Source organism: Erithacus rubecula (assembly GCF_903797595.1).
Source record: "Erithacus rubecula genome assembly, chromosome: 10".
In the NCBI taxonomy this organism is placed as follows: domain Eukaryota; kingdom Metazoa; phylum Chordata; class Aves; order Passeriformes; family Muscicapidae; genus Erithacus; species Erithacus rubecula.
Window position 1 is genome coordinate 12,418,191 of NC_136662.1, and position 27,307 is coordinate 12,445,497.

Below are 27,307 nucleotides of genomic sequence, written 5' to 3' on the forward strand. Positions count from 1 at the left end.
CTCTGCGGGGCTGGGCTGAGCGGGCTCAGCAGCCGGCCCGGCCCTGAGGGAACGCGTTCCCCTCACACCAGTGCACGGGCAGAACCTCTTCAAGCCTTCCTTCCGCGGCAGCTCAGACTAGATTCTTGAGACTCGGGAGCCAGCCCTTTCTGGAACCATTGTTTAGCCAGGTATGAAGTGTCTGTCTCTGGGCAAAATGGCCGTGCAAGATTCCATGTGGCTGGTAAGAGTGAAGAGCTGTGTTGTAAATGCGCTCAGAAGAACCAGGCTGAGTTAGGGTGGGTTCCACAGCTCGGTGAGGAAGGCTGGGCAGGAAGGAGGCCGCAGTGGAGCAGGCCCGGGCGGCCCAGCTGTGCCCCTGCCCTCAGGAGAGCCCCGAGGCAGGCCCGGCTCACCCACAGCGCCTGCTCCTGCCGGGACTGCTCCGGCCACACTGCTCAGAGGCAGTGCGTAATTTATTCTCAATTAAAAAAAAAAAAAAAGGAAGCCTACTGAGCTCCTACCAACAGACTGGATCCCCTTCTGATGGTAAGATCTTTTCTGAAATGACCTGTGGAGAAAACATGACCAGCTACTTCAAGAAACAGCAAAATCATGTTTGCGACACAATTTACAAATTACTCTATTTAGAACTTTAATTTGTGATATTAATGACTGCAAAACACTTAGAATGACATTTGTTAAAGGCACATTTCATTTAATGCATAGTGTACCATTCTAAAATATCCTAATTTCCTTACAAAGTGCTTGAGCAGCCACATACAGATAAAGTATAGCAAAATATATTTACAATCTAGGGTTTAAATCTTAATCTGCCTAAAAATATTTAAAAAACTACAGAGATAAAATTAGTGCTTTTTTCAGCTTAACTGGGTGAACATACCCTGCCCTCTAATTTTTTCTAATTTTTTTTTTTTTTTAGTGATTTGCTTAGATTAAAAAAAGATTTCTGTACAAGATGTAGTTACAAAAAGGTATGTTTGAGGATACTTTCGTAAGTATTAAGCACCCTTTGAGATGCTTGTGTGTATATATATATTTGGGAACCAAGAAGGGCGAGCTGACTGTACCTCAAAAGGATTGGTTTCAGCTAGATACAGGAACATAATTTGTTTCTAATCAATATAGAGCCTGGAAACAAGGAATGCTGAGGAGTTGAGTCATTCTTCCCAACATGATTTGTAGCAGTGGGGAAGGTGCCTGCCCCATCCTGTGGGGGACTGGCCTGATTTAGACCTAGTAACCATTATTTCATTTTTTTTCTCCCTTAAGCCTCTCCCCTGCCTAACGCTGCAGGTCTGTCCAGCATCTTGATTTAAAACCACCACCTTAGCATTGCATACTCCAGTGGTTTGTGTTTCTTCTTTGAATTAATAAAATCACCAGTTTTAATTCATTTGAGTGCGATGCTCACTACCTTAGCCCATGAACAGCAAACTCCTGGCCAGGATGAACCTGTGAGGTTACAGTGCTGAATAGTGCTAGAGGTAAGGACCACGTGGGAAATTTATTTTCAAAAAGTCAATGTTTACCCACAGAACAGCAGATGCCAAAAATAGATCTTGGTTTACAAATACACACAGTGTCTGGTCTAAATTACTTTTCAACTTTTGAGGTACAGCTTTTAGTGTTAAGGGGTTTATAAAATATACACTGTTTTTATCAAAAATATTTATACATTCTATTACAACATATTGCTTTTTACCCTCAGTAACTGCCAATCCAGGGGCTGGAGGTCAGTGGCCTACATGGATACATTTTTTTGTTCACTTGGCCACTATGCAACATCGGTGAAGTGGTACAGTTAAATTACTTGCCTGGAGGTAAGAATACATTACAACTTCCAAATATACATGTTCACAGCATGTATACATTGAAAATCCTTACGTTTCCTAAGTGATATGATACTGTACAGCAGACAGAGGAGGATGGAGGGGGTTGGATACACACTGGGAACTTTTCTGCCCCCTCAGGGTGCGGGAAAGGCTTGAGGCGAGTATGGGAGGGGCCGGGCCTGGGCCTTGCAGCTGCTCTGCTCTGGGCTTAGCCTGAGCACCGTCCTCCTTACATTCCTCATCCCAACCAGGGCCTTCAGCCGTGCTCAAGGAGTTTGAAGGCAAAACTGTTTGGCAAGTGACTTTGGTAAACTCTCCGGATTTTTCTGGGTTTTTCTTTGTAATGGAAGCACTTACACAGTTGTTATCTCAAAGGCAAGGTGTTTAACATTTTTCCTAATAAATACCATAGAAAATTTACAAAACAAGGCATATCTGTTCTCAATACCATTATTTTAAGAACACAAGATGAAGGTGTACATAAAAATGTGTAGTTTTGAAGACTGCACGATATTTAGCTGAAATCATTTGCCTTCTCCGACTAGAACCAGGTTCTGTGTGAGTGTCACCGGCATCCCAACTTACTTCAGTGTGGCTGAGTGCAGATTACCTAGCTCAAAGTCTGCTTTTCCCACTTGAGGCAGATACTTTAAAAAGCAGTATTATCTGCTGTGGAAGAGTGAGAGAAACTGTACAGATCCACGTGTGCCCATGTGCAGGAAGTTCAACACAGCCTGGGTCCACCAACTCAGCTTAGGAACGCCATAGACCTGCTTTCCAGTGCTCAGATAAAAAACACTATACAAAGAGGCCACTCTTCACAAGAGTGTTAAAACAGTACTTAAAAGGATCTTCATGTGATTTAAAAAAACCCAGAAGCTACAGGTGGCACAGAAAGCAATTGAAGGGTCGGTATTCTTCAGAGAGAGGCATTCTTGTGAGCCAGTCAGCTGGGGCTTCACAGTGTGTGGAAGTTAACACCAATCAGCAATGTAATCAAAATCTCTGAACATTTCCTGCTCTTCTTCTGAAAGTATCCTTGGTTCCCGAGGTGGAGTGAGGATAGGTGCTTCAGAGGTAAATTCATCATCAAAATTACTAACATCTTCTCGTCCTCTAATGGTGGGTACGAAAGGAGGCTTGACTTTCTTGGCCAGCAAAGCATGCCAATCTATTTGCTGTAAAATAAATGAACTGATGTTTAGTTTCTCTATCTCTACTCCTTTGTGTCCTTAGAAATAATACTAGTTTGTACTCACTCTGAAAAAGTGATGCTTTTTCACATCCTCAGCATCTTTCTCTCCAGCTCCAAGACGCCGCTCTGGATTTCTTCGTAGCAGCTGACAAAACATGCAGAGTTTCAGTGGAGAAATTCAGGGGGAGGGAAGGGAAGGAGGATGTAGCTAAGAGCCAACACCAAGATGAAGTGGACAGTGAAATTCATACTGCCTGACCTATGGCAGTATTGCCCCTTGAAGAAATGGACAGACAAAGCTTTTAGCAGTGCTCTTTCAGCCTGCCAGCACAGCTTCTAGTAGCAGCTAAGTCAGGACCAGTGCCAGAACAGACTCATCTGTCTCCCTGTAGAACTGTGCTGCCATGTTTGGTACTGGGCAAATGCTCAGCTCAGAGTGCAAAGTTCCTCTTTGCTGGTGAGGGTACAGATTTACATAAGCCAGTGGTTCTTGCTCAGCTCAGAGAAGAGATTACACTGCTGCCTCAGTGCTCAGCTCCTTCACAGTAATTCATTTACCAGGAGCGGGTTCAAGCTGCTTCATACATTCAGCCAAAGGAAAGGGTTTCCTAGTTAACTCCAGAAGTTTGATGCTCCCCCTTGTGAATTGCACTGCTGTGAGCAGCACCCTGCTTCAGGCAGGGCCCAGCAGCAGGTGGGTTGATATTTATGATGCAGCCATCAAAAAATAATGTCTACTATTTTACAAATTAAATTCTCTGATGGAAAGAGCATGCACAGAGCTCCAACTACTAAACTGCCAGTACAAAGTTCCTAGTACATGTATTGTGGGTGCGGGTGTAGCATCTTGTCCCCTGCGGATATTGGCATGAATTTTCACAGCAAAAACACTTTTCCTAGGTACTACCCTGAAAACTGTACTCTGCTTTCTTTCCCTAGGCAAACACTCTGTCTCTGGGACTAAGAAATTGTTTTAAGCTACTTATATTTATGCTATTACTTAGATAGTTATGTGACAGTAGTTACTGTGCTACAGCACATTGCTGAACTGGGTGCTAAACTGATACTCAGCATCAGGCATTTATGTGGAGAGTCTGATTCCAAAGGCTTTGGAACCACCTACAGTACTGCCTTTCTATCAGCTGTGATAAGCTGCTAACTTAGCTTCAACTGCCTTCCTTTGATAAGCAGACACATCTCACTAAGGAATAGCACTAACAACAACAGTAACCAAAATCAGCTGTTCTTTGCTAAGAATGGGACTGCAGATGCCATGTGTACAGTGTTTCCTGCCCCAGCTGGAATGAAACCAAAAAGATTTACAAGTCTTTGAATTCAAATATTCATGTGACAATGCTAATCTACCAAATATCTCAATGCAGCAGTGTTTGGCTAGAAAAAGAGAGCTGAACTACTCGAGTTAGATGGAACTAGGAAACTTAGTTCAGAGAGAAAATAGAGGCTTAAGTGTTTTACACTTTAAAAATAAAAACTTGCTCCTAAGAAAGTGGAATGGCATAGACAATTTTCATTTAAGGTGACAGGCAGCATGGCACAACATAATTAAAGTAAGTCTGAAATTTAATTGTAAAAAAAAATACGAAGTGCAGGTTCCTAAACTATTTTGTTCCTCACAGAAATAATTGTTGGAAACAGGACAAGAGAGAGATACTGTAATAATTATTCAAATGTTCTTACCCGTCTCATTATTGAGATGGCTTCTGTAGACAGAAATCGTGGATATCTTACTTCATCATTGACAATGCTGTCAAACACCTCTTCTTCATCATCTCCAGGGAAGGGAGACTATAATGAAAGTAATTAAAAAACACTATCAACAGGCTTAAAATCACAACTGAAAACAACATAAACTGAGCTGAATATTTGGAACTAGACTCCATGAAATGAAGTTTTCCTTCCCAGAAACAGATACATAGCTTTCCATAAGGAAGAGAGGAAAGGCAAGTTGGTATTATCCCATAATTCCTAGTGAAGGACTGTTTAAAAAATGTGCTTTTAGAGGTAGAAACACCTAAATCTGGGATCTTCTTTGAACTCAGGGTGTACATGGAAATTATCTCTCAGCTCTTTGGCATATGCCATTCACAAATAGAATGGTCAATTTGTTTTTGTAAAATCTTTAGCATGTTGCAGCTCAAGGGTTTTCAAACTATTTTGAAGTGGCTTGTCACTAATGTAGGTGACACTGTACAAGGTTTTTGTCCTTTTTTACCTGAAAGGAAGTGCAAGTCAGTAAAATGACAATTTTTTTTTTGAAAAAGAACAAAATTGTGAGTTTTTAGCATGCGCACTATCACTGTGCCACGTGGGAGATATTGTTACAAAACAGACCAGAAGGTAGAGCAGTATATGCAATGGCAAATAAACCTCTCAATAGTGATTTATTTATACCAGCTCATTTACATGGAACTGAGGCTTTCTATTTTAGTGTGCTTGGCATAATCTTTCACTGCTATCCAGTTTTATGTGTTAAAGTTCACTTCTGTTCAAGGTACAGGAGTTTATGTTTTCTCCCAAAAGCATTTGAAAGCAGAAGACTGGTATTGCTGTTCATATTCAGACTTGGTAGCAGATGTGTCCTGGAAACCTAGCTCCCCAGACTGTAAGTACAGATGTACTGTGCTCTTACTTAGAGACACTGATATTAATATGCCATTACTAGAATTTAAGACATAATGATGTAATTAATTAGAAATTAGAGCAAAGCAAAGATCTGCTTCAACTTGTTGACTTCTACAATTGCTGATAATTCAAGCTCCAGACATGACTTGTGAACTTCTCCAGTGTTACAGCAGCCAGTATCAGGTGAGTAGCTGCTCAGTATTTCACACTTCTTTTTTTGATGACACACATTAAAATGCTCACTGTAAAGCTGGGCATACCTATGCATGCTGTGTAAGGAATACTAACACTGTGGCAGGTAGGGCATATGAGTTAACAGGTTTGTAACCTTTAAACATTGCTTTTTATGACTCTACTGTACCTTATTAGAACTTACCTCACCCACCAGCATCTCATAGATAAGAACACCAAGACCCCACCAGTCTACAGCTCTTGTATAGGAGGTTTCTGTCAGCACCTCTGGAGCCAGAAATTCTGGTGTGCCACAGAATGTGCTTGTTCTGTCTCCAAATCCCATCCCTGAAATTTACAGATAATTAAAAGCAAGCAGTATCTTCTGCCATTCCGCAACCTATTCCTCCAAGCAGAACCTCTCTCCAAAACAACTTCAACTGATACTGTAGATCCAGGGCCTGTCCTGAAGGCTCAGGCCAGTGAGGTAAAACATTCCCTCCTTCTTCCCCATGCCTTTGTTTCACATATACTTCTCTTGAAATTCTGCTATCCCTTGATATATGCAATGAGCCAGATGAAGGTTCCAGTTACACTCTGTTACCCAGTCACCTTTGTTTGGAAAGATACAATCTTATGCTCCATTTCTACCAGTTAGCAAAAAAAAAAATGCAGTATACACTAGTTTATCCAAATGTGCCCCTCTGGATGCTTCTGTAGCACAAATTACATACAGTAAAATAAAACACGCAGTGTACTGAAAGAATGTGGAGCAAAATAAGCCCTGTGGATTTGCCAGAGGGGCACAGTTAGGGACATCAGCACCACCAGGCCTGATGTGACATGACAACAGGAGCTGCTGCAGAAAACTTGAGAAAACCATTTATTGTAGCAGTCAGTAAAGACCTTTCCATCTCATTTTGTTTTGTCATTTACAGAACTTATTTGTAGCTACAGTCCCAGAACTTGCCCTGACACTCATGGTTGAAGACCTACTGAATTTAAGCAATTCCCTCTTAGGCTACCTTAAAGAAAAATACATGGAAGACAGGCTATATAAACTGAAAAAGGATCCTCGCCCACACAATAAGCTTTGACAAAAACACTGTAATAGCTACCTCTATTTGATATTTGCCAGTAGTGAGATGCTTGAAAGTAACTTTCTAAGCTTTCCTTTTGGGACAATCTCTCAATTTTAACTGTACTTGGCACATAATTTCCATATACTCAGAGTTGCAACTGTTTCTGAGCTAAAAAAATATATAATGAATCTGTAAAAAAGCAAGAGCTCAGGATGGATTGCAATGGCACTTGATTTTGTTTGCAGTGTCAAGTTGTTTAGAATGAGGAAACCACCTAATGCTTTTTCTACTCACTTGTAAAATGCACAGTGTGCCTTGTTAACAAGCAGAGATGTGATGAATTAAGTCAGAATAGGTGATGCTCACAACTGACAAAAAATAAGTAAAAAGAACAGGGCAATGCTCACATGCTCCTGACATTTCCCTACCAAGGAACTTCCTCCTATCTCCATATTTGTACAATCAGAGATGTATTTTTTTTCCTTCAAATGACACATAGTAAATAGAGCCTATACACATCTTGCAGTCCAAAATTCTCAAGGAACAATCAAGTCTAGGACAAATTATAGAATTCTCTTAGAAAGAAAATTTAAGAGCCATTACCTTCTTTGCAAAGACCAAAATCAGCAATTTTCACAAAGCCTTCTGTGTCCAGCAATAAATTATCCAACTTCAAATCTCTAAATGAACATTTGAGAACAAAATTGCATCACTTGATGTTTCTTAGTACTATTCAGAACAGCTGAAATCCATCTGCTGGAAATGACTACTTACCTATACACTATTTTGTGCTCATGTAAATACTGAAGTCCAAGAACCACACACGCAGCATAAAATCTGTTGAAAAAGTTATAATTTCAATGGAATTTTGTCTTGCTTTTCAATTATTATTGATTTTTTTTATGAGCCAACCTTTCAAGATTACCAGGTTTTTTTTGGTATAGTTTAGTTTTATACAAGGCCAGAACTTTAAAGCCAGATGGGAAAAACGCTTTAACTTGCATCTTTCAAACTGTAACATGTTTGCTTGGGCTGGAAGACAAATTTTCTGTAGTGTTCACTGCTACAACATTGGAGGTTTTCTAAATCAGCTTATTCTTTCCCTTGTTAGCCTTTTCTACTATTTTAACTCTTCATTCAACTTTTTAACATAATCTTAAAAAAATGTATCATAAAAATAAAATACTTGTATATAGATTTTGAATTCAGTGTAGATTCAGGCACATTAAACCTGCATGTCATCTAACATAATCAGTTAGAATCTCCAACCCTCTTTAAAAACTTCAGCAGCATTTACTGAAGTGGCATAATGTGGTGGGATATGGTGATAAAGCCCTTAGTTCTTATTCACTGAGCAAAGTGCCCTTCATTAAATGCCACAGGAAGGGAGGGATACTTACACTGCTCTGGGTTCAGAGAAGACATCAGTGTGAATGTGCATCATCAGGTCCCCACCAGCAGCATATTCCATTACAAAGCACACGTGATCTTTGGTTTGGAAACAAGCAAAAAGGTTCACCAAGAAGGGATGTCTTACACTATTCACAGTTTCAAATATTCGCTTTTCACACATCAAGCTGCAAACAAAATCAGGAACAATATAAAGCTCAGTGCTGAACCACAGTTTTTCAATTCTCAGAAATTACTGGTATTTTTATACTTAATGTTTTTTTTCTCTATTTCTCAGGACAAGATAAAAACTTTTTTTTTTTTTGTTCAAGAGAGATTTTAATATCAGGACTTCATGAATTTATATTTAGCTTTCTCAAATGAAAAGAGGAAACCTAGCAGTCCATGAAAATTATGCTATCATGACATTCATTTAAATAAATTTTTGTTTTAATTGTTTACAAAATGTAAAGTGGAAACACAGTAACAGTATTACAGGATCTCAGATATCTATCTATAGTAACTCCTGGTTATTTTTACTCAAACCAATTGTTTAAGTTGTAGGCTATTGTTAATACACCTATCCTTCTTCCTACAAATGGATACAGTCACTCTTAAGCAACCGTAAATACATCTTCTTGCACTAAACCCAACCAGTTTTGTAATGGCCCCTACATGTCCAAGCACAAAAAAAAAAAAAAAACCCAAACCCCAGAACCTGAGTTTTGGGTCAAGAAGATTGAAAAACAGCCAACAATGGAATATTCAAAGGGAAAATATGATTGACAGAGCATGACAATCAGAAATAGCAACAAGAGTTCTGCCAGTAAAGCAAAGTCACTGTTGTCCCCTAGTGTGATGGAAGTAATTAGAAGTAATTAGAATTAATAATTGTAAGAGAAACTGAAAATCAAAAACATGATTTGAGTCAGAGCTGTCGTTCAGGCATAAGAAGGTCACTAAAACAAACCAGGAGTTTCTCTGTGCCCTCCTTGCCCCACAAGAATACACATCTACAGCAGCCAGCTAGACAGAGAGATGACAACAGACTTTGCTCTTCTACTCAATTCAACAACTCCCTGAGAGATCACACAACTCATTTATGGAATACACATTATATTGTACAAACTGACCTGTCTACTTCATCACGAGCCACAATATCTCCTTTCTTTAAGGCTTTAATAGCAAACATCTCATTTGTGTTTTTGTATTCTGCCAACAGCACCTAAAAGAGAGCAGATACATTTAAGAGCTGTATGTAGTTTTTGATAAAGCCTTGACATTTGAAACAGCCTTTTGACATTTACCTTTCCAAAATGTCCTCTGCCCAATACAGCACAGCATCTGAAATCCTTCAGACTGAACTGAAATCTTTGTTGTGATCTATGTAAATAAAAAAAACAAAAACAAAAACCACAAAGCTTCTAGATGGTTAGTTTAAGAAATATTATTCAGCTAAAACCAGGAAAAATCACTGCTTTTTACCTTCTATCTTCAGACTCTCTGATGTTGGTGTATTTCATGTCTGAATGGGGAACATCAGACTCACAGATTATTTCAGGCTGGAGTTTTGGAACAATACTATTTCTGCCATTTTCAAAATCAAATGTTGTTACTTCATCCTGTGAAGAACAATAAACGTGAAAATTTAAAACTGATTGTGAAGGTAAATGAATGCAGAAATTTTACTATAAGCACATGAAATTCTTAATACACCCATTACCTGGGCTAAAATGGCAAATTTCCAGATGATACAGGTGAGTAAAGTTTTAACGGACTGATGAAACCTACTGCTCCAGTCATTCAACTTTTTGCTAATAGAACCATTTTATCCTGAATACTCTACTAGATTTGGAGCTTTTTTTTTTTTTGAGTTTTTTGCTGTGGTGGAACCAATGACATGGAGTGTTAAACACACCAACCACAGAAACAGTTTGCCACCAAGAGCAATCAGAGCATTCTATTTACACAATTCTGTGCGTGGAAGTTAAGGGAGCATGTGCTGATATATAAAGGAAGAAATACATCATAAAGATGCCAATATTACAACCTTGTTAAACTGTATAACCCAAGATTCTTAAAAGTTACTTGCCTGAGAAGGCACTTCAGGAGCCTTTATCTCAGAGGAAGATTCACATATTTCCACAAGGGAAGATGCACGGGGTGGAGCAGGTGGAGGCTCAGGCTCAAGTTCAAAGTCCAATTTGGCTACAGGAGAGTCACTGACAAGACAATAAATAACTCCTCAGTGCATAGCAAAGACTATTTTAATACCTGTAGACTTCTCCTAAACCAAACCTTGTGTGTGGATCTAGCTATAGAATAGTCTTCCACAACTAAAACATGGAAAGGTCAGCAGCCTTGCAGGATAACCAGCCTCTGCACATTGTGTACATCAGGGCAGAAGCCTCTCAGTGCTCCCTCCTGCACTCAGGGGTACTGCCAAGCTGCAGGGTGACCTACCCGGCTGGCAGGGTCAGCTCAGCGAGCTGGGCATCCACCACTGACCCCGTGGCAGGCACTGGTGCTTGGGGGCTGAAGGTGCCAGAGTGATTCACTGTAGGAATAGCTCTTCTTACCAGCCTTCCCCAAGTGGCAATATTAATATTCATCTGAGGAGCTCTGAGAAATGTTTTGCCTATAGATATTGTGAAAAAAGAAAACAGAGTGCAAGTAATTTCCTTACTCATTACCAAAACCAATAATTAAAAAAGCTCCTATTAATTAATTTATAGTTTATGAAAACCAAACTGAATTTGTCATTTTCCTTAGCAATTTCTAATTATTCACAATTAAACGTTAATGCATAATAAGGAATTCTAATACAAAACATTTTTAAATGCAGTGCCAAATCCTTCATAATTAACAGCATTATTTGCAAGCAAACATTAGACCTCTATAAAAAATTGCAGAGATCTATACAATTTTAAAGCTTTACGTGTTTACATGAAATAATTACCTTGCTGTTTTGAAAAAATTTTCTTCTGCCTCTGGAGTTTTGGTCTTCTTTCAATAACTGGATTAAAAAATGTAACCTGCAGTTCAAATAACGTGTGTTATAATTCAAGTTTCAGAACAAAATGCAGTCTTAAAAGTTCAAGCAAAACTTGTTAAAGTATTCTGCCATGTTAATACTTGCAAGTATGTTCAAGTGCTTTAAAAAAACATTCTTACCTCTGCAAACAGAGTGCCCTGGGGTTCAAGATAGAGACACATGCCATGCCGTTGGTTGTCCAGGAAATCTTCCAACCTCAGAAACTTTACTGCACACAAAGATCGCCAGTCACGCCAATAAACTGAGATTTCTAATTCACGTGACTATGACAGGAAACACAGACACAGGAAATCACTTATTAGTTATTGTTCTGCAAGAGTTACCACAGTACAACTGTAAGATCAAGGAACTCAAGGACCAAGATGCAGAGCTGTTATTTTAAAAAGCTGTCAAGGCTAACCAATCAGACTGAAGGTCTCATGAGGATGATCACAGCATTTCAGTTCAGTTTAGATGAGATCTCCAGTGCACAAATAAAAGCACAGGTGTAAAATTTCCCCTGAGACTAGAAGCAGAGAGCTGCAGTCACCAGACTTTTTTGGGCAGTCTAACATCACTGTTTGTTTAAGATGTTATAGCTCAAGCTCTGACAACAAAGTGTATACTTGTGCTTAGAAACCTCAGTTTTGGTAGTTTCCATATTTTTTACAAGTATCAACTTCATTTTATGCCTGCAGACATTTTAGTACCTGCATACACACGATGATGCAAAATCTCATAGAGTCTCTCCAGAAATGCATACACCTTTTGCGACATGGTTGAAAGAGGGGCCAAAAACTTTAAACTACCAGGAATTACTGCTGTATCTTGCTGATGTGATTTATGAATTCTTAGAGTGTCTTATATGTGTGTTACAGAAACCTGTCCCACAAGTGAAGAATCCTGCAACACATGTGAATCCTGCAATGTAACAGCACCATTGTGTGTTACTACTTCAATTCCATCATACATCAATTTACTTCTACTGTAGATATGACAGGTTTTAGAAGAAGTAAAAGTCAAGAAGAAGCACCAGATTAAAAAATAACAGGGCTTGGCTTGTGCATTTCAAGTACATAAGGATTAACAGAATATTCTGAGTTGGAAGGGACCTACATGGATCATCAAGTCCCACTCGTAAGTGAATGACTCCTATGGGGATTGAAGCCACACCTCAGTGTTACTGGCATCATGCTCTGCCAGTCTGAGGATATGTGGCCAGGAACAGCAGAAGCAAAGTCCTTTTCTGGCACCAAAACCTGAGTTCTTAAATAAAGCTCATGACACATATGAGGCTGGCAGGAGCAGCTATTACACCAAGAAGTTCTAGTCTTAATCTGAGAATAATTGAGGCTTCAGGGCTCAACAGCTGCTTTGTTTTTTCCTACACTACTCCTAACTGTAACCTGAATATCTCTACCTGCAAGTCTAAAATTGCTTCCTTCCTAGATTGGAGGGAATCTGGACTGGGGCTCAGCAGAGAAAAAGCAAAACAGGGAAGTGGCTTTTATTTTTACTCATGTGAGAGGTATGTACTGGAGTAAGCATGTACTGGAGATACATTTAAGCTCCTAAAATATAGTTTAATTTTCAGCCTATATTTACACCAACAGGAAAAAAAAAACCAAACTTCTACCTTAAAATACCATGACTATCAGGTATCTAAAAGAAAATACTTGATTAAAATCTATGTAACATAGATTCTATTTCAAAAGTATGAATTCAATACTTGTCCCTTCCAAGTAACTTTAAAGTTACAAGAAAGAACTATTAATGAATTTATTATTCCTGAAAAACTAATCAACTTTACAGGGGAATACTTCTATATACACACTGGAAAAATTCTATGACATGGTTTTATCAAAACATCCAAACTGATCTGATATCACACTTCACTGATAAATAATTAAAAGCTGATGATCCAAATAAAAAAGTAAGCACCATCTCTCCCATTTCCCATCTCTGAAAACCCACTAAGGGTTAGATCTTGGCAAAAACACTACATTGGTTTGTAAGTCAGAAAAGGTAAGATTTCTAGAATGCTGGCCCAGCACAACAGCCTAAGCTCAGGGAGCTCATTCCAGTAAAGATGGTCATACTGCACTTAAAAGATTTGAACAAAATGACAGCAAGAGGGGAAAAAAAAGCAAAATTAAATTAATACAAGAATTAACAACAGCTATCAATGAAATAAGACCACATTTTTACCCTGTCTAGTTCCAGTGTAAATTTCTGATCCCATGACTGATTGGAAATCGGTTTCCAGCTAGTTTGACCAACCACGGTGTTATCCAGCTTCAGAACAGCACAGACTTCGTCTGTAAGTAAAATACACAACTCAGCTTAAATTCTTAAGAGGATTTTTTCACAAACAAAAAAATCTCCAGTAAGTTTCCCTTAGAAAAGTAATCTCATATTTAATTGGTTCTTATGGGCATAATAGTGTGGTTGTGCTTTTGCTAACAGCTTAAGAGGTGAAGAAACATTTAAAGTTTAAAGCTTTGAACAATTTAGTATTTTAAATTACAGAACACATCATGCTCATGAAAATTTAAATAAAATATAATGGATAAAAATAAGAGAAGTAAGGGTATACTGAACTGGACAAGTCATCAGTTTTCAGAAGGTTTCGACCACTCCCACTTTTACTTTTACTGGGTCTGCTTATGAAAGATGATCTGGCTTCATTTGGACTCCAACCAGGTAAAGTAATTGATGTGGCTTTTGATCGACCAGGGACGTTTTCTAAAATATCTTGGCAGCCCATGAGCCTCACTTCCAGGGTACCTAGAAGAAGAAAGATAATAATTTATGAAAGATTTCTGCTCTTAAGTAAACCAAGTGAATGACTAATGACTGATTGATGGCAATAGCTCACATTCTGACTCCCACAGGATATAACAGAAAGATCAGATGAAATAAAAAGACAAATCCAGGACACACATATATACTATACTGAAAATAAAAGCATTAAAAGTCAGCTATGTGGGACTCAGTCTTCTAGGGAAGAACAACAGTTTACCAAGATAACACAAAATAAGTTATTGTTCTGTGTCTCAGAAGTCTTTTTGTTTTCTTTACTTGGGAACCTAACTTACTTGGGTTCAAGTTGTAAACAATGTCATTTTTTAAGACTGACAAAAAAGAATCTTGCAGATGGAGCAGTAACAATTTTTAATGAGTTTTATATAACTAGTTAATATTAGATAAAAATCAACAAACTGTTGAGACTACAGATCTGTGTAATAAATCACATACTAGAAATCACATTTGCCTGCTGCACCTTAAAATCAAATTTGTGTTAGTACGTAATTTAAAATCATTCAATTGTTCCAACTTGACTGAATTTGGATTTATAAAAGCTGAGACAAGAAGCTACTCTTCAACAAGCTATTCTTCCCAATCTTCTACATCTTTAACCAAATGAGGTATAGAGGCTGCTGTTCTAATTGAAGAGTTTCTTCCAGCAGCACAAAAACATCTCACCACCACAGATGGTTACAAGAATGGTAGGCTGGCTTCATCCTGAGCAAGATAACATCTATGAAACTGTGACACCACCGACTGACAAAATTAACTACTAGAAGTGGTGAAATTGGCCAGTTCATAATTAATGTCAGCTAGAAATGCAGCTCTGAAATGCAGTCTTGTTTTAATAGCAAATAAACTTAACCACGAAACTTAAAAGTACTCTTTTGTAACGGAAACTTAACTCAGACTTAACCTAAAAATGATCTGGCAACATCATAGCCCACAGAACAGACAGCAAGAAACCAGTCTAAGAAGAAATCCCAACCTGTAGGAAGCTAACAGCCGTAAGTGACAGATAAGCATTAGGCTATGAAGACAAAGAGATGCTATTGGCTTCCGAAACAGGTTAAAAGGTAAAAGAATACTTCATTCCCAAACTCTGTTTAGAAAAAAAAAATAAATTAATAAGCAGAAAAGCTATACTCTTGTATAAGGAATGGATGCAAATCAGAAAGTTATGTTGATGCACTTTAAGATGTATGACAGTAGCACTGCTCTATTTCTCACAAACATTAGAGGCAAAACACAGAGACACTGTTCATTTAAATCCTGCTCAATACAAAAGCTCTTTGTGTAGGCAATATGAAAGTGAAACTATTAAGAACTTCACAAGCATGTAGCTTTGTCAATTTCTATTAAAAATTTTTTGTATGCATCAGTAAATCACATTTAAAGAGAAACTGTCGCTATAAGGTATTTGACCCTTGATTATGTGTAACAGGAAACAGTAAAAAAAGGCAAGTTGTTTTAAACCTGAGGCATGATACTTCCTGCTATGTTCACTGATCATTTGATATTTAATTTGATGAAAAACGTTCTTCTCACTACACAACTTTACAAGGACTCTCGGCTGAGGTCCTGATAAACCACAGTGCAAGAGAAACAGACTTGCTCTGTATTATTGTTACTATTTTATTATTGTTATTATTATTGCCAAGCAGAAGGGTTCCTCTTTTTGTTTTAAAATATAACCCCACAGTACTTCAAAATCAAATTCTGTTTCAGTTCTACGTGTATATCCTGAGTAACATTTGAATTTTATTCGTAATAAACTTACTCTGTTAATAATAGGCTTAATAGTTACATGCAAAATATGTTAGGAAACAAAACATAAAATCAAATCTATCTGTTATAGGAATTCTAGACCAGTGATTAAACAAATTTAGAACAGCAACATACCCCCAAGTAGTCAAAAGTATGTTTTTCTTGAAGAATGCTGTGAGGCAAATGTTCAAGGCCTTTGTTAAAGTATCATTTATCTGTTGAAACCTTACTTTCAATGAAGGACAATTCCAGGTGAACCCAAACTATGAGACATTCCCAAGTCACATTTATATATAAATGTACTGGTTCCTCACAGTAGGCTAAGGCTCTTTAAAAAAATCAACCCAATCTTATTTGCAAGGAAAACAGTTGACACCAACAAACAAGAGTCTCCCATGGTTTCAATATCTGTTTGGCAAAACAGGAACTGCCTATCTCCATCTCTAACACCTACCTACTTGTTGTATGATCAGGGAAACTCACTGAACCCTTCTGCAACTTGGTTTCACTATTTGTAAAATGGGCATAATGATACTTATCCACCTTGATGATAAGTACTTGATAATCTCAAGATGAAAGGCATTTGGTAAATGCTAGCAATTTCATTTCATAGGGAGCTATTTAAGGCTAGAGCATCACATTTTCAATAACATTCTAAAAAGGTCAACAAATAAATCAAAGAAACTTATCTGCATTTTTTGCAGTGTATAGATACTCGGAAACTTGAAATGCCTTTGATTAGGAAAACAACAACAATTAAATATATCCAGTAAAAAAATATAGTTGGCATTAAAGGCTCGTTTTAAACAATTACTTAAGATCAAAAAAGGAAAAATAAAAATGCTCTTTAAATCATACCTGTTAAAGCTGCTGGTTTGGACAGTGTACTATACTGGTTTTGAGTAGATATTACACTTTGACGAGGGCTTAATGTGGGTGAAGAGACTAATGAAAGCTCTTCAATAATAATACTGCTTTTGGGATGGTTTTTAGGAAGTTCGTTCAATCTCTGTTCCAGTGAATACTTCAAGAGGTCCAGCTTCTGGCTTGATTCATTAAATCTTGCTTGAGCCTTTTCAAAATTAAAAGAAATTTGAAATAGTTCAATTTTTTTCCTTAAAGAATCTTTAAAACAAAGTATCAGAAATTGTAATAACAAATTACTTCTGAAAGTGCCTTCCTGTCGGTAACTTTCCCAGATCCAAGTAATTTCATCACATTTTTTGCACCTTCTGCTACAGCATACTCTATCCTAAAATGGTGCCGTAATTCTTCCATTCGGAGTTCAAGAGGGCTTATCACAGGTTTTGCTGCAAAGAGATGTAAACAAACAGCTTTTATTGAAGATAACAATCAGGTTTAATTTCTTTAATATCAACCCCTCCTCCATATAAACAAAGGGGAGAAGAAAAAGGGAAAAAAACCCGGGGGAGATGTGTATTTGGTAGTCTAAAGAGAAGGCTGAACTATGCAATAAAAGTAAAAAGTGATATTTTAAGCATCTGCACTTGAATGAAGAAATGATCAAGGGCCTCAATTCAGTAAACAGCTCCTACTTCCTGAAGAGCTATAATTGCTAGAAGATGTGAGAAGAAGAGTATGTCTTCAGGGGAGTTAAGGGACAAAACTGAAATATCCCAAATATTCAATTGGCAAGGAAGTTTTGGGATTTCAACACTCCTGAACTACACTGTGAGCATTTATCTTTTAAATTGCTCTGTAGCCAAGTATGCCTCTGATCCATTTCTGATAATCCCCCTGCTTCACCTGAAATCCCATGGAATCTGGCTTCTGCCAGCACAGAGAAATAAATGTGAGAGATTCCATACGCTGCCTTTGCCAAATGGTCTGGGTTAACCATTCTAATGTTCACATCTTACAGTGCTTAGATAGCCCAGACAGAACATTTCCTGAATATATTCCTTTCTGTTTAAAGCACTAAGAGTAGCAGGAAGACAAAAAGGCATTTGAAAGGCCTTTCTACCTTGAATTTCTTTTTCTTTTAAAGAAATGATATACGTAATCCATGTGCTAAAATGGGGAGTTAACAAATGTGTGGAAAAACAAACACAGAAACCAAACAAACACCTCATACACCAGAAAACAAAACGTACACACACATTTTTCATTATCTTGGCTATATGCAGACCCTGACTACAAGTATTGTCATATAATGTCAATATTCAGAAATGCACACAAATAAAGTTCAAAACTTAGAGATATACCCATATGCCTATAAGTTTCTAGTACACTCATGCTATTAGAGCTCAGGAGTAATTTTTTTTTTATTATTTGCAGATTTTCAATGAAATGCAAGTTTAAAAATACTTCTGAAATACAGCATGAGGATTTCAAGCCAGGTCATTTTAATAATACATTTTTGGTTGCTTTAAATGTAGTTGTTTAGCACTCAATCTAGCCTAAATACCCATAAAGCCAGGAAAAACTCTCCTCCATCTGTCCTACCACTAGAAATAATAAGGTCAGTCTATTTAAATATGACAACCAGGCTTTGTATTGACATCAGATTTTTTTAGCATCATAATATAAAGATTATATGCTTAAAAAGAAAAGTCACTAATTATTAAGACAAAAAAAAGCCTGCAAAAAGGGAGAAGGTAGACCACAAAGCAAAAATGGATGGCATAAGTTATAAAAAGGATGATAAAGAGAGATGATGTTTCTCTTCATTATGATGAAGGTATTTTCCTTCACATCAAATGTTTTTGGCACACCAAGACACATAAAATTTTGCCCAATCTCTGATTATTTTTGATTCATCCAAGATGTATCAAACATTTCTACCAGAAATTTATGATAAGTCTGTGTACATATGGGTATATATCTATATGGCATTCTGACATTAATGATTCATATTTCCTTTCTACACCATCACCATTATCGAAAGCCAATTCATTGGTCTGGACTGCCTGAAGAATCTGCATCCTTATAACTTCTATTTTTGTCTTGCTGTCCTGAAGCATCTGCTGAGCTGTGGCAAGAAGTTTTCGATCCTATTAAAACAAACAGACAAAACAGAAACCATAAACTTTTTCAGGGACCAAGTCACACTGAAGGTTTCAAAACACACATACTTAGGAACAAGAACTAAATCTACGCCTTTCATTCAGTATAGCATTAGGCAAACTAACCACATTTGGATATTAGTGGAAATTAACTTAGGACAGAGGCATTGAGTGATTAAAGACTGTAAGCCACTCCCAGGGTAACTGTATGTGTTTCAAGGTGAGTAAAGGAGGCATGACCTACAAACATTACATGTAATATTTTGTAATCTGATACTAAGGAAAGGAGAAGATACAAAAGTACAAAATACCTCCAAAACTATGTAGAATGTCTCCAAATTACTTTTGAGTATGGTAATAACTGTTGTAATAGACAAATTTGCTAGACTAAGCCCACATAAAAGTAATTGTTTTATTTGACCTGAGCTGATTTTCGATATTGAAATTAGAAATATGATGTTGCTTATATAGCACATGAATTCTGAAGTACATTTTTTTGAACAAATGAAAAGCTGAAGATTTTTTGTATTAATGAATATGTTACAAACAAGGCCTACTTCCTTAGCTATTTCATCAGCAACCTAAGTACAGTACTTTTTAATCTAAATAAACTAAGATAACCAAGTTTCATTTTCAAAAGCAGTATCACAAGAAGCTGCTTACAAGAGAACATTCATAAAGATGAACTTTCATGAACTTCTATGGCTGCCATGTGGCTCTTTGTGTTCTGGGAATTACCAGACAGCTGAAAGGTGATCTTACAGCAGTAAGAACAACAACAAAAACAAGGCAAAAGAAAACTTAAGGCAGTGTATTTGTCCTCCATGCAGTATCTACAGTAATTAACAGCAGTCAGGGTAGATGTGTACCAGCCTTCTTACAGCCCACAGGGTTATTTTGGTTAACTCATTTTGTAGCCACGCTATAGCCTCGTTATTTTCTCATGGGCATGGTTTATAATTGCATTTTTAATTTAATAATGAAGTCATTGACTATTTAAGAAGTAAAAGAAATTAAATTCTCCCCTTGCCATAACCAAGAGAAAGAAATTCAGATCCTAGAGCTGGAAATACTAGCACCATGAAGCATACTGAAAGAAAAATCTCTAGTCTGAGAAATTTACCTTCATGAGCTCCTCTATGATCCTGCACCTTAATGTACTCACACAGATATTGATGCTGCCCTGTGTTCTGCAGTGTAGGTACACCAAGATCTACACATAAAGACTGGTTTTGTGGAAAGAAATGGTGCCCCCTCTGCGTACCATAGTTTCACAACTTTAAATTTTCAGTTTTAGTAATCATCGCCATTTCAGGGAGATACCACAGTTTTTATATCTTAAGATTCCATGTTATCTATTAATGATCACACTGACTTTCCTAAATCAATATTTTCTAAATACAGATGTGAAATTTTGGAGTAATCACTGACTTTAACAGAGTATACGATTTAAGTAAGAGATTACAAGTCACTCTAAAATCCTCTATTAAACCTTATCCATGCATCATTCTGATATATAAATATGCTGGAAGTATTTCTTCATCTGTATCTTCACTTTTATCTTATTTTTGATCTTGCTGCTCTTGATTATCCCTCACAGTCTCTTACTAGAATGGAATTGCTTGCTCAGGAGCAACATTAGCCCTTCAATGCATGGAGTGGAGGCAATTCAGCGTTACAGAGATATCCTTACATTTTAAAGAGACAGAAGATCACATCTTCAGAATCAAAATGTATGTATGCTCAGCAGCTCTCTCAGTGTTGGAGGCTGAATACAAAGTATTTCAATGAATCTTTTGAATACAGAAGAACTGACAGTGCCTGTAAAACTGATCTGCAAAGCTGTCATGGGATCTCAGAGAACCTCCACACATCCAAGGAAAGATGATCCTTATCTCAGAAATGTTTAAGTCCAAATAGGTTGAGCTGAATGTTACTGAAGCAAGTAAAGTACAAAGGGAAAAACTTCCCGTGAGATGATGGGTTTATTAACAGACTGCTTTCTCATTTTTAGAAAACAGATTATAACCTCCCTCTATTAAATTTAGGTCTCAAAATAATACACCAGTTTTGAAATTAGATCATATACTACACTTGAAGAAAGGTCACAAATGAATTTAATATGTTTAAAGACAGTCCTATGACTACTTTTTAAAGAACTACTGGATTACTGGGATTGGATTCAAACTGGGGATTTTCTGTCCATTTTGTCCACCCCATCCAGATGCTTGGATTCTTTTAAGCTCTGCTTTTTAAAACATAATCAGCATCCTCAAGTCTACAGTTCAAATATTCCAAACTAACTACTGAGAAGGTAAAAAAAAAAAAAAAGAGAGAATGAATACCCACCATTTCCATCCTGTTTGCTGAAGTGGCTGGCAATGCTTTTGTGCTTTCCAGCTTGCTCTCTCCAGCCCAGTTACTATATAGTCCCCATCTGGCAGGCTCATTTAAGCATTTACCAATCACAAATACAAGATTCAATCATAGATTTTAATTACATGCCTCAATCTAAAGCAAACCAGAATTTATCTTCCCTACCTAGTCTGATCAAAGCCTGCTACAAATGTCTAATATTACAGTCTGGGTGTTTAGTTAAGTTTTTCAGCCTGTTATAAGGTTACTTACCAAGGGTTTATTAGAAACTTAATTCATGTACGTCTTTTGATCCATTTGGGTCAGCTAATTATTAGTTTTAAGTGTACCTGAGGTTAAGTACATGGCCCCAGAGGATGTAGACTCCAAGGGTTTCCAGGAGCTGAGGGACTGTGGTGGATGGACAGCATTCCCAGGACCTTAGTCATAATGTGCACTCCAGATATTTCTTCTATTTGCCCCCAGCTAGTACATTACAGGTCACTTTCAGATAAGGCTACCTGGGACAGAAGAACTTGATGCCACCTCTGGTCCATTGAGTCTAAACTCATTTGCTGGGAGAAAGCAGTGCTCCCTGCTATTTTTTTCATGGTTTAAGGAAGTCATACAGTAGGCAGACACGAGTGTTGCCTCTCCACCAACACTTAGCCCAAATTCAATCAAAAACATGAAGTTCCTTGCCAACGCTTTCTGGTTTAAATCAGTTTTAAGGGGTAGCAATGTAATTCCCAGATTCCTACTCTTCTACCCAGACACTTTCTTTCAATAAGTTCACTGATCCAGATAGGTGTTGTTTCAGCCAAAAGCTTAAAACATTTTGATTCTACTTACTACTGTCTGGGCACAAAAACATCTAAACAAGCTACTATACACTATTTCTTAGATCTACTCTTGTGCTTCCCCTTAGTCTGGAAATTAATCTCCTTAATGATTTAGTAAAAGTAAATGAAAAGAACAGCTCATGAGTAATGAATGAAAGGAGAAGGGGCAGCTAAGTAGAGGATCTTTCCCTCCCTTTTTTCTCATTTGAGAACTATGACTGCCTTATATTCAACAAAATGTGTTGTTGTGGGGTTTTTAAGTTTCTGGATTTGGTTTTATTTACTTTTTTGATGTTGTTTTGTTTTCTTTCATTTCAAAGGTTTGGATTGTCTTTCCTTTGAGTTGAGGGATCCTTAGATTATGATGAATTTTATTACACAGAAAAGAATACGTAAAAAGTTGAACCCATTTGGAGGTAAGCAAACACTTTCCCTCCACCTCCTTGGAAAAATTCTGGTCCTATCAAGAGACAGTGAGTGCAAAACTCAGATATAATAGTAAGTGTGGCTTTATTTTTAATTTCACTTTATTCTATCAGTTGCTACCTCTAGATCAGCACATTTCCATAAAAAGAAACTATTTCAATGTGTATTTTATATGTATGTGTAATGCAGCTTACGACATCTCTATCAGAATACTGTACACACCCTATTGAAGCATTTGGCACTGATCTTTTTACTGCTAACTACAACTAGATGACAAGTTCATAACAGCCTTGGCAATACTGCCTTTGTTGTAATTATCATGCACATTACAATGTTAAACTAATGGATCTTTTTTTTGAGTGGAGCTAGGAAAAACACCAGACACCAGTCAGTCCTACCAAGCTTTGCTGCTAAGTGAATCTCACATGGTCAAAGATTACTAGATGTACTAAATTTAGTAAGCCGGATTTATTATTTAGGTTGAACTGCATCTGCACAAACTGATAAAACAATCACTTGAGTGGGTATCAAAACACAATAAAAAATGGCATAGTAATTTGAAGCAGAATTTGATGTAACTGTTTAACAAAAATATAGCCCAAACTAAAAATACTCAAGTTGCATACTGTTTATACATTGTACAGTCACATTTACAGCAATGTGAAAACCTATATTCATTTCATGATCTTTAAGCATTCCAAAGCCTTACCTTTGAAGAGCCATTTGAGTACATCTGTATCATATTTTCTGCTCCCTGTTTTACCTTCAGCTCTATATCCAACTGCTTCTTTAAGGCCATCAATCTGTTGTTTGTAGAAAACCGAGGATCGCTATTTGGAGTATCAGGAGTGCTAGGACAATCTGTGAATTAAAGGTAAGATATAAGCATGCAGAAAAAGAACAGGAACAAAACACCCAAACCACTCTCCTAAAACCCACCTTACACTCTATTCTATGAAGTTACAGCTTAAACAGAACGGGAACATCATCCTTGAGAATTAAGAGTGACCCTCCTGTCCAGAGCTACTCTGCAACAGCACTGCAAATGCTCCTTAACATGAAAAGCCTCCCGCAGCCCCGTGACTCCCACACACGGCCTAATTCACACCAATCACCTCCAGGAGGGCAAACAGGCAGCTCTGCAGACGAGCCCATTTTTATTTCAAAGGAGATTTAATTCTTCTAGAACATCTAGGTTCAGTTAAAAAATGCAGTTTTCCACTAAGCTCTCTTACACTCCCAAACTTAAATCAAAGTGTTTTAACAACAAACTTGGATAATAGTATTAGAGACTAATGAGCACTGTCTGGATACAGCTCTTGAGTAGATCCTCATCCACTTACGTGTGAATGCTGCGGACACTGTTTATGTCAAAATTAAGAACAGTTAAAATAGGCCTTTTTCTGATTGTAAAGCTGAATGTTTTCTGCTCTGCAGTCATAAAGAAATCTGGGTTAACTGGATATATAGGCAGACAGGTTACTCAACAGCTGACTGATCTATGGGAAGGAAAAAGCTTTTCATTTAACAATATTACTATGTTTGGGTCTTCCTCTTGTTGGATTAATTTCATGGAATGCAAGTTAGTTTTATCAATTAAATTATAAAGTCAAACTCCTTAAGTTTTCATAACCAGTCTATTAAATAACTTCATATTTCAGCTTCTGCAACACGAACTGTTAGTAAACTGAAAATAAGTGGCTACTGGACTATTTCCAGCACATCTGTCCTTAGAGCTAACTATCTTCCCTAACAGCCCAAATGACTTCCCTTCCAACCTTCTGGTAAAAGAGGACAAAGTATTTCCACTGTAATAATTAAAAAAAAAAAATTTCTTCTACCCCCAACAACTGAGAGAATACTTCTCTAGGGACAAATGGCACTGGATTCCTGGAACACATTATTTACTGAACACAAACAGTACAATCTTTTTTCCAGTTGTAATAATCTTCCTTATATTAAAACTAGGATGAGGAACCAAGTTCCTGAAATCCTCAATTACCAGAAAACACAGGCAGTGCACTAGTAACTTACAAATTTTTACTTATGAGGTTTCAAGGGGAGATGTCTTCTCTGCCATTTCATACTTCTTCTGTAAAGGCTTCTGGTAGCTACTTGTAGACATTTAATACATTTTCCTTTCAAGTTTGCTGGGCAATTTCCTCCTAAATTGCAAGCTTTGCCAAGGCTACATACAGATTTCATGTAAGGAGTTTTAATTTCTTCTGCTGCTAATTCACTCTTCAAGCCACTTCAAGTCTCTTATTGCATCCTCACTACTTAAAGGCAGGACAGAAAATACCAGAAGATAAAAAAAAAAGAAAAATTTAAAAAAAAAAAAAAAGTGCATTACTCCTCAGCTGTTTTGTTGTTGATCCTTTCCTCAATGTTTTGGCTTGGTTCCTCTGTGGAACTGCACTTGAACAGCTTCACTTTAAATCTGTTATTAGTAACACAAAGATTAACAAAATGCCTTCCTATCACTTATGTCTTCACTTTCAGCTAATCCTCATCTAATAATCTATTCAAAATGAGAGCAAACACTAACCTGAAAGTCACAGTGCCAAGTCTCCTTGAAAAGTAGATTCATCATATAAATGAATATTTACCAACTTTAGATATATGATGCAAACCTCTACCACTTAAAGATCCCAGCCCTCTGATGATCCCTGTGAAGGCTATGGGGCTCCTGAAGTCTGTTTTCACAGCTTTTAAAGATGTACACAAGCAGCCTTTCTTTGCATTAGAACAACACTCAAGTTGCAAGTTAAGGACTAATTAGAGATACCATGTTCCAGGCTGCCCAGGCAGCTGTTATTATCTGCCTTTGCATGTCTCCCTGTGAAGGCGTAACCACACCACTTACCTGGGTCATCTCAAGAGTTGGTCTGTACTTGTGGGTGTAACCAACCCTCTACTACTTAGTTAAAATTGTTGTACTATATGCTTTGTTAGTAACTAACAGCAAAGGAAACTTTTTCTGCAATTGGGACTAATTGCTAGGAAGAAGTAATTTTTTGCCTTCAGGCATAATAGCTGCTCACTAAACTCCCAAATATGGAACAACATGGTTCTTAACATATATTTTAAAGAAAAAAAAAAAGATTACCAATAGCTTTTCAGAGATGCTTTCCAAGGGACTCCTACCATCCCCTCAAGCAACCTCCCCATTACTACTCAGTAAGCAGCTCGAGGCAGCTTCTTATAGAATTCAGATTAATTTTTAAATCAGCCAGACAAACCGGTTCTAATACAGAAAGCATTGACAGCCTTAGCAGCAACACTACAAGCTACATCTGTATAAGCTGTTTCCTTTGCTCTTTGTTCTGGAAGGTTGTAATGACTTTGCATGGCTAGTTATCTCAGATTAATTTGTGTAAAGCACTTTACAGAGGGGTCAAATCTCCTCTGAAGGCGTTTAGTTATCTTCATAGTACAAATAAGTAATGAATTCATCCAGGTAATTGCAATCAATAGGATTTATGTATATGCCTGAAGTTAAACAAGAATTAAGTACTAAAAGCAAATTGATATTTCACTCCAAGTAGAGACTAGGGAACAGAAGGGATTATTCTCCAGTTTGCCCCATTTGTTGGTTAATAAGGACAGTCCAAGACTTGCCAATTCGGATACATTCAAGTACCGCTTTGCATCAGACAGCAAGGGCTTTGCTGGGCTACAGATTCAGATTCCTAGGCCCAAATATTCTCCTGGACAGTGAGTATTAAGTGAATTAACAGATGCATTTCATGTGAACTTGACTTCAAGCAAATAGATATCTTATTATGATGTGCAACTATGAATGTTGTTGCTTAACACTAGTGAGTTTTGTGCAGCTTATTAGCACACATCCAGGCTGTGGGAAGAGCTGCAGTGCTGCCTCCCCAGTGCCTGAAATATCATGTTTTCATAAAAATATACTCACCAGACTTAAAATAAGTTAAATATTTAAAAAATCATCCCTATTAAGTTATTTAATTATTACTTGAAGACAATGGCAGTTTTCAGTCTGAAATGCTTATCTGAACTGTGATTTTCGCTCTTGAAAACCTTTTCAGTTTGAGTTTGTATAGTGCTTACCAGCAAAAACTTCTTGCTTTCTAAATTGCCTTTTACCATCACTGCATCTAAATTATGTTTATAAAGAGTAGTTACATAACTCTACTCTTCTGAGACTGCTCATTCCTTTGGGATCTCCTCCCCAGATGCTACATATGCTATTTCTTCAGTTAGCTCAGTGTGAAATCTAGGATCCCACATAACTTTCTGAATTTGGGTTCCCAGATGGTACTGCAGCGTGCTGCTTAAGTACTCAATTAACAGCAACTCAATTAACAACTATTTACCCTTTGGTAAATAGTTAATTTTAATCTTATTTGAGGATATTTAATTGCAGTTAGCCTCATCGGTGACATACCCAACAGAAATACCTGCAATGCATTTAGGCACTGCTGAAGGAAGATGCATTGTCAGGATTTTCTCAGGGAGTCAGAAGGTTGAATCAGCACTTGAACCAAGTCATCAGTAGGTCCAAGGCAGCAATGGACATTAAGAAAACATTCAGTGTTGACCTGGAAATTTCTGAAGTTCAATGAATTTTCATTAGGTAATAGCTAATTTAAACTACTAAAAAAGTGACAGGAGATTGTTTCAAATTGCATCAATAATGATATTCTACACCGAGGTTCCCAAAAGTTGTTATGAAATTCCTATGGATATGAGCTTGTAAGTGGA

At 37.4% G+C, this 27,307-nt stretch overlaps 1 protein-coding gene across 2 annotated transcripts in view; it reads right to left on the bottom strand.

Annotated features, from left to right (window-relative positions):
• Positions 1 to 617: 617 nt before the first annotated feature.
• The window catches only part of PKN2 (protein kinase N2), a 54,981-nt gene continuing 28,291 nt past the window's right edge, over positions 618 to 27,307 (bottom strand). Inside the window, exons 3-22 of one of the 2 annotated variants that reach the window (XM_079313831.1) lie at positions 23,283 to 23,434; positions 18,821 to 18,938; positions 17,089 to 17,234; positions 16,783 to 16,996; positions 13,951 to 14,136; positions 13,558 to 13,667; positions 11,490 to 11,633; positions 11,275 to 11,350; positions 10,779 to 10,953; positions 10,408 to 10,537; positions 9,801 to 9,937; positions 9,623 to 9,698; positions 9,449 to 9,540; positions 8,327 to 8,503; positions 7,701 to 7,763; positions 7,530 to 7,606; positions 6,050 to 6,192; positions 4,729 to 4,836; positions 3,095 to 3,175; positions 618 to 3,013 (exon numbers count right to left, since the gene is read on the bottom strand). In XM_079313831.1, the coding sequence (XP_079169957.1) occupies positions 2,810 to 3,013; positions 3,095 to 3,175; positions 4,729 to 4,836; positions 6,050 to 6,192; positions 7,530 to 7,606; positions 7,701 to 7,763; positions 8,327 to 8,503; positions 9,449 to 9,540; positions 9,623 to 9,698; positions 9,801 to 9,937; positions 10,408 to 10,537; positions 10,779 to 10,953; positions 11,275 to 11,350; positions 11,490 to 11,633; positions 13,558 to 13,667; positions 13,951 to 14,136; positions 16,783 to 16,996; positions 17,089 to 17,234; positions 18,821 to 18,938; positions 23,283 to 23,434 (2,609 nt within the window). In that variant the 3' untranslated portion in view covers positions 618 to 2,809. Of the gene's footprint in view, positions 3,014 to 3,094; positions 3,176 to 4,728; positions 4,837 to 6,049; positions 6,193 to 7,529; positions 7,607 to 7,700; positions 7,764 to 8,326; positions 8,504 to 9,448; positions 9,541 to 9,622; positions 9,699 to 9,800; positions 9,970 to 10,403; positions 10,538 to 10,778; positions 10,954 to 11,274; positions 11,351 to 11,489; positions 11,634 to 13,557; positions 13,668 to 13,950; positions 14,137 to 16,782; positions 16,997 to 17,088; positions 17,235 to 18,820; positions 18,939 to 23,282; positions 23,435 to 27,307 lie in introns of both variants that reach the window. The other variant, XM_079313832.1, reaches the window with a different exon arrangement.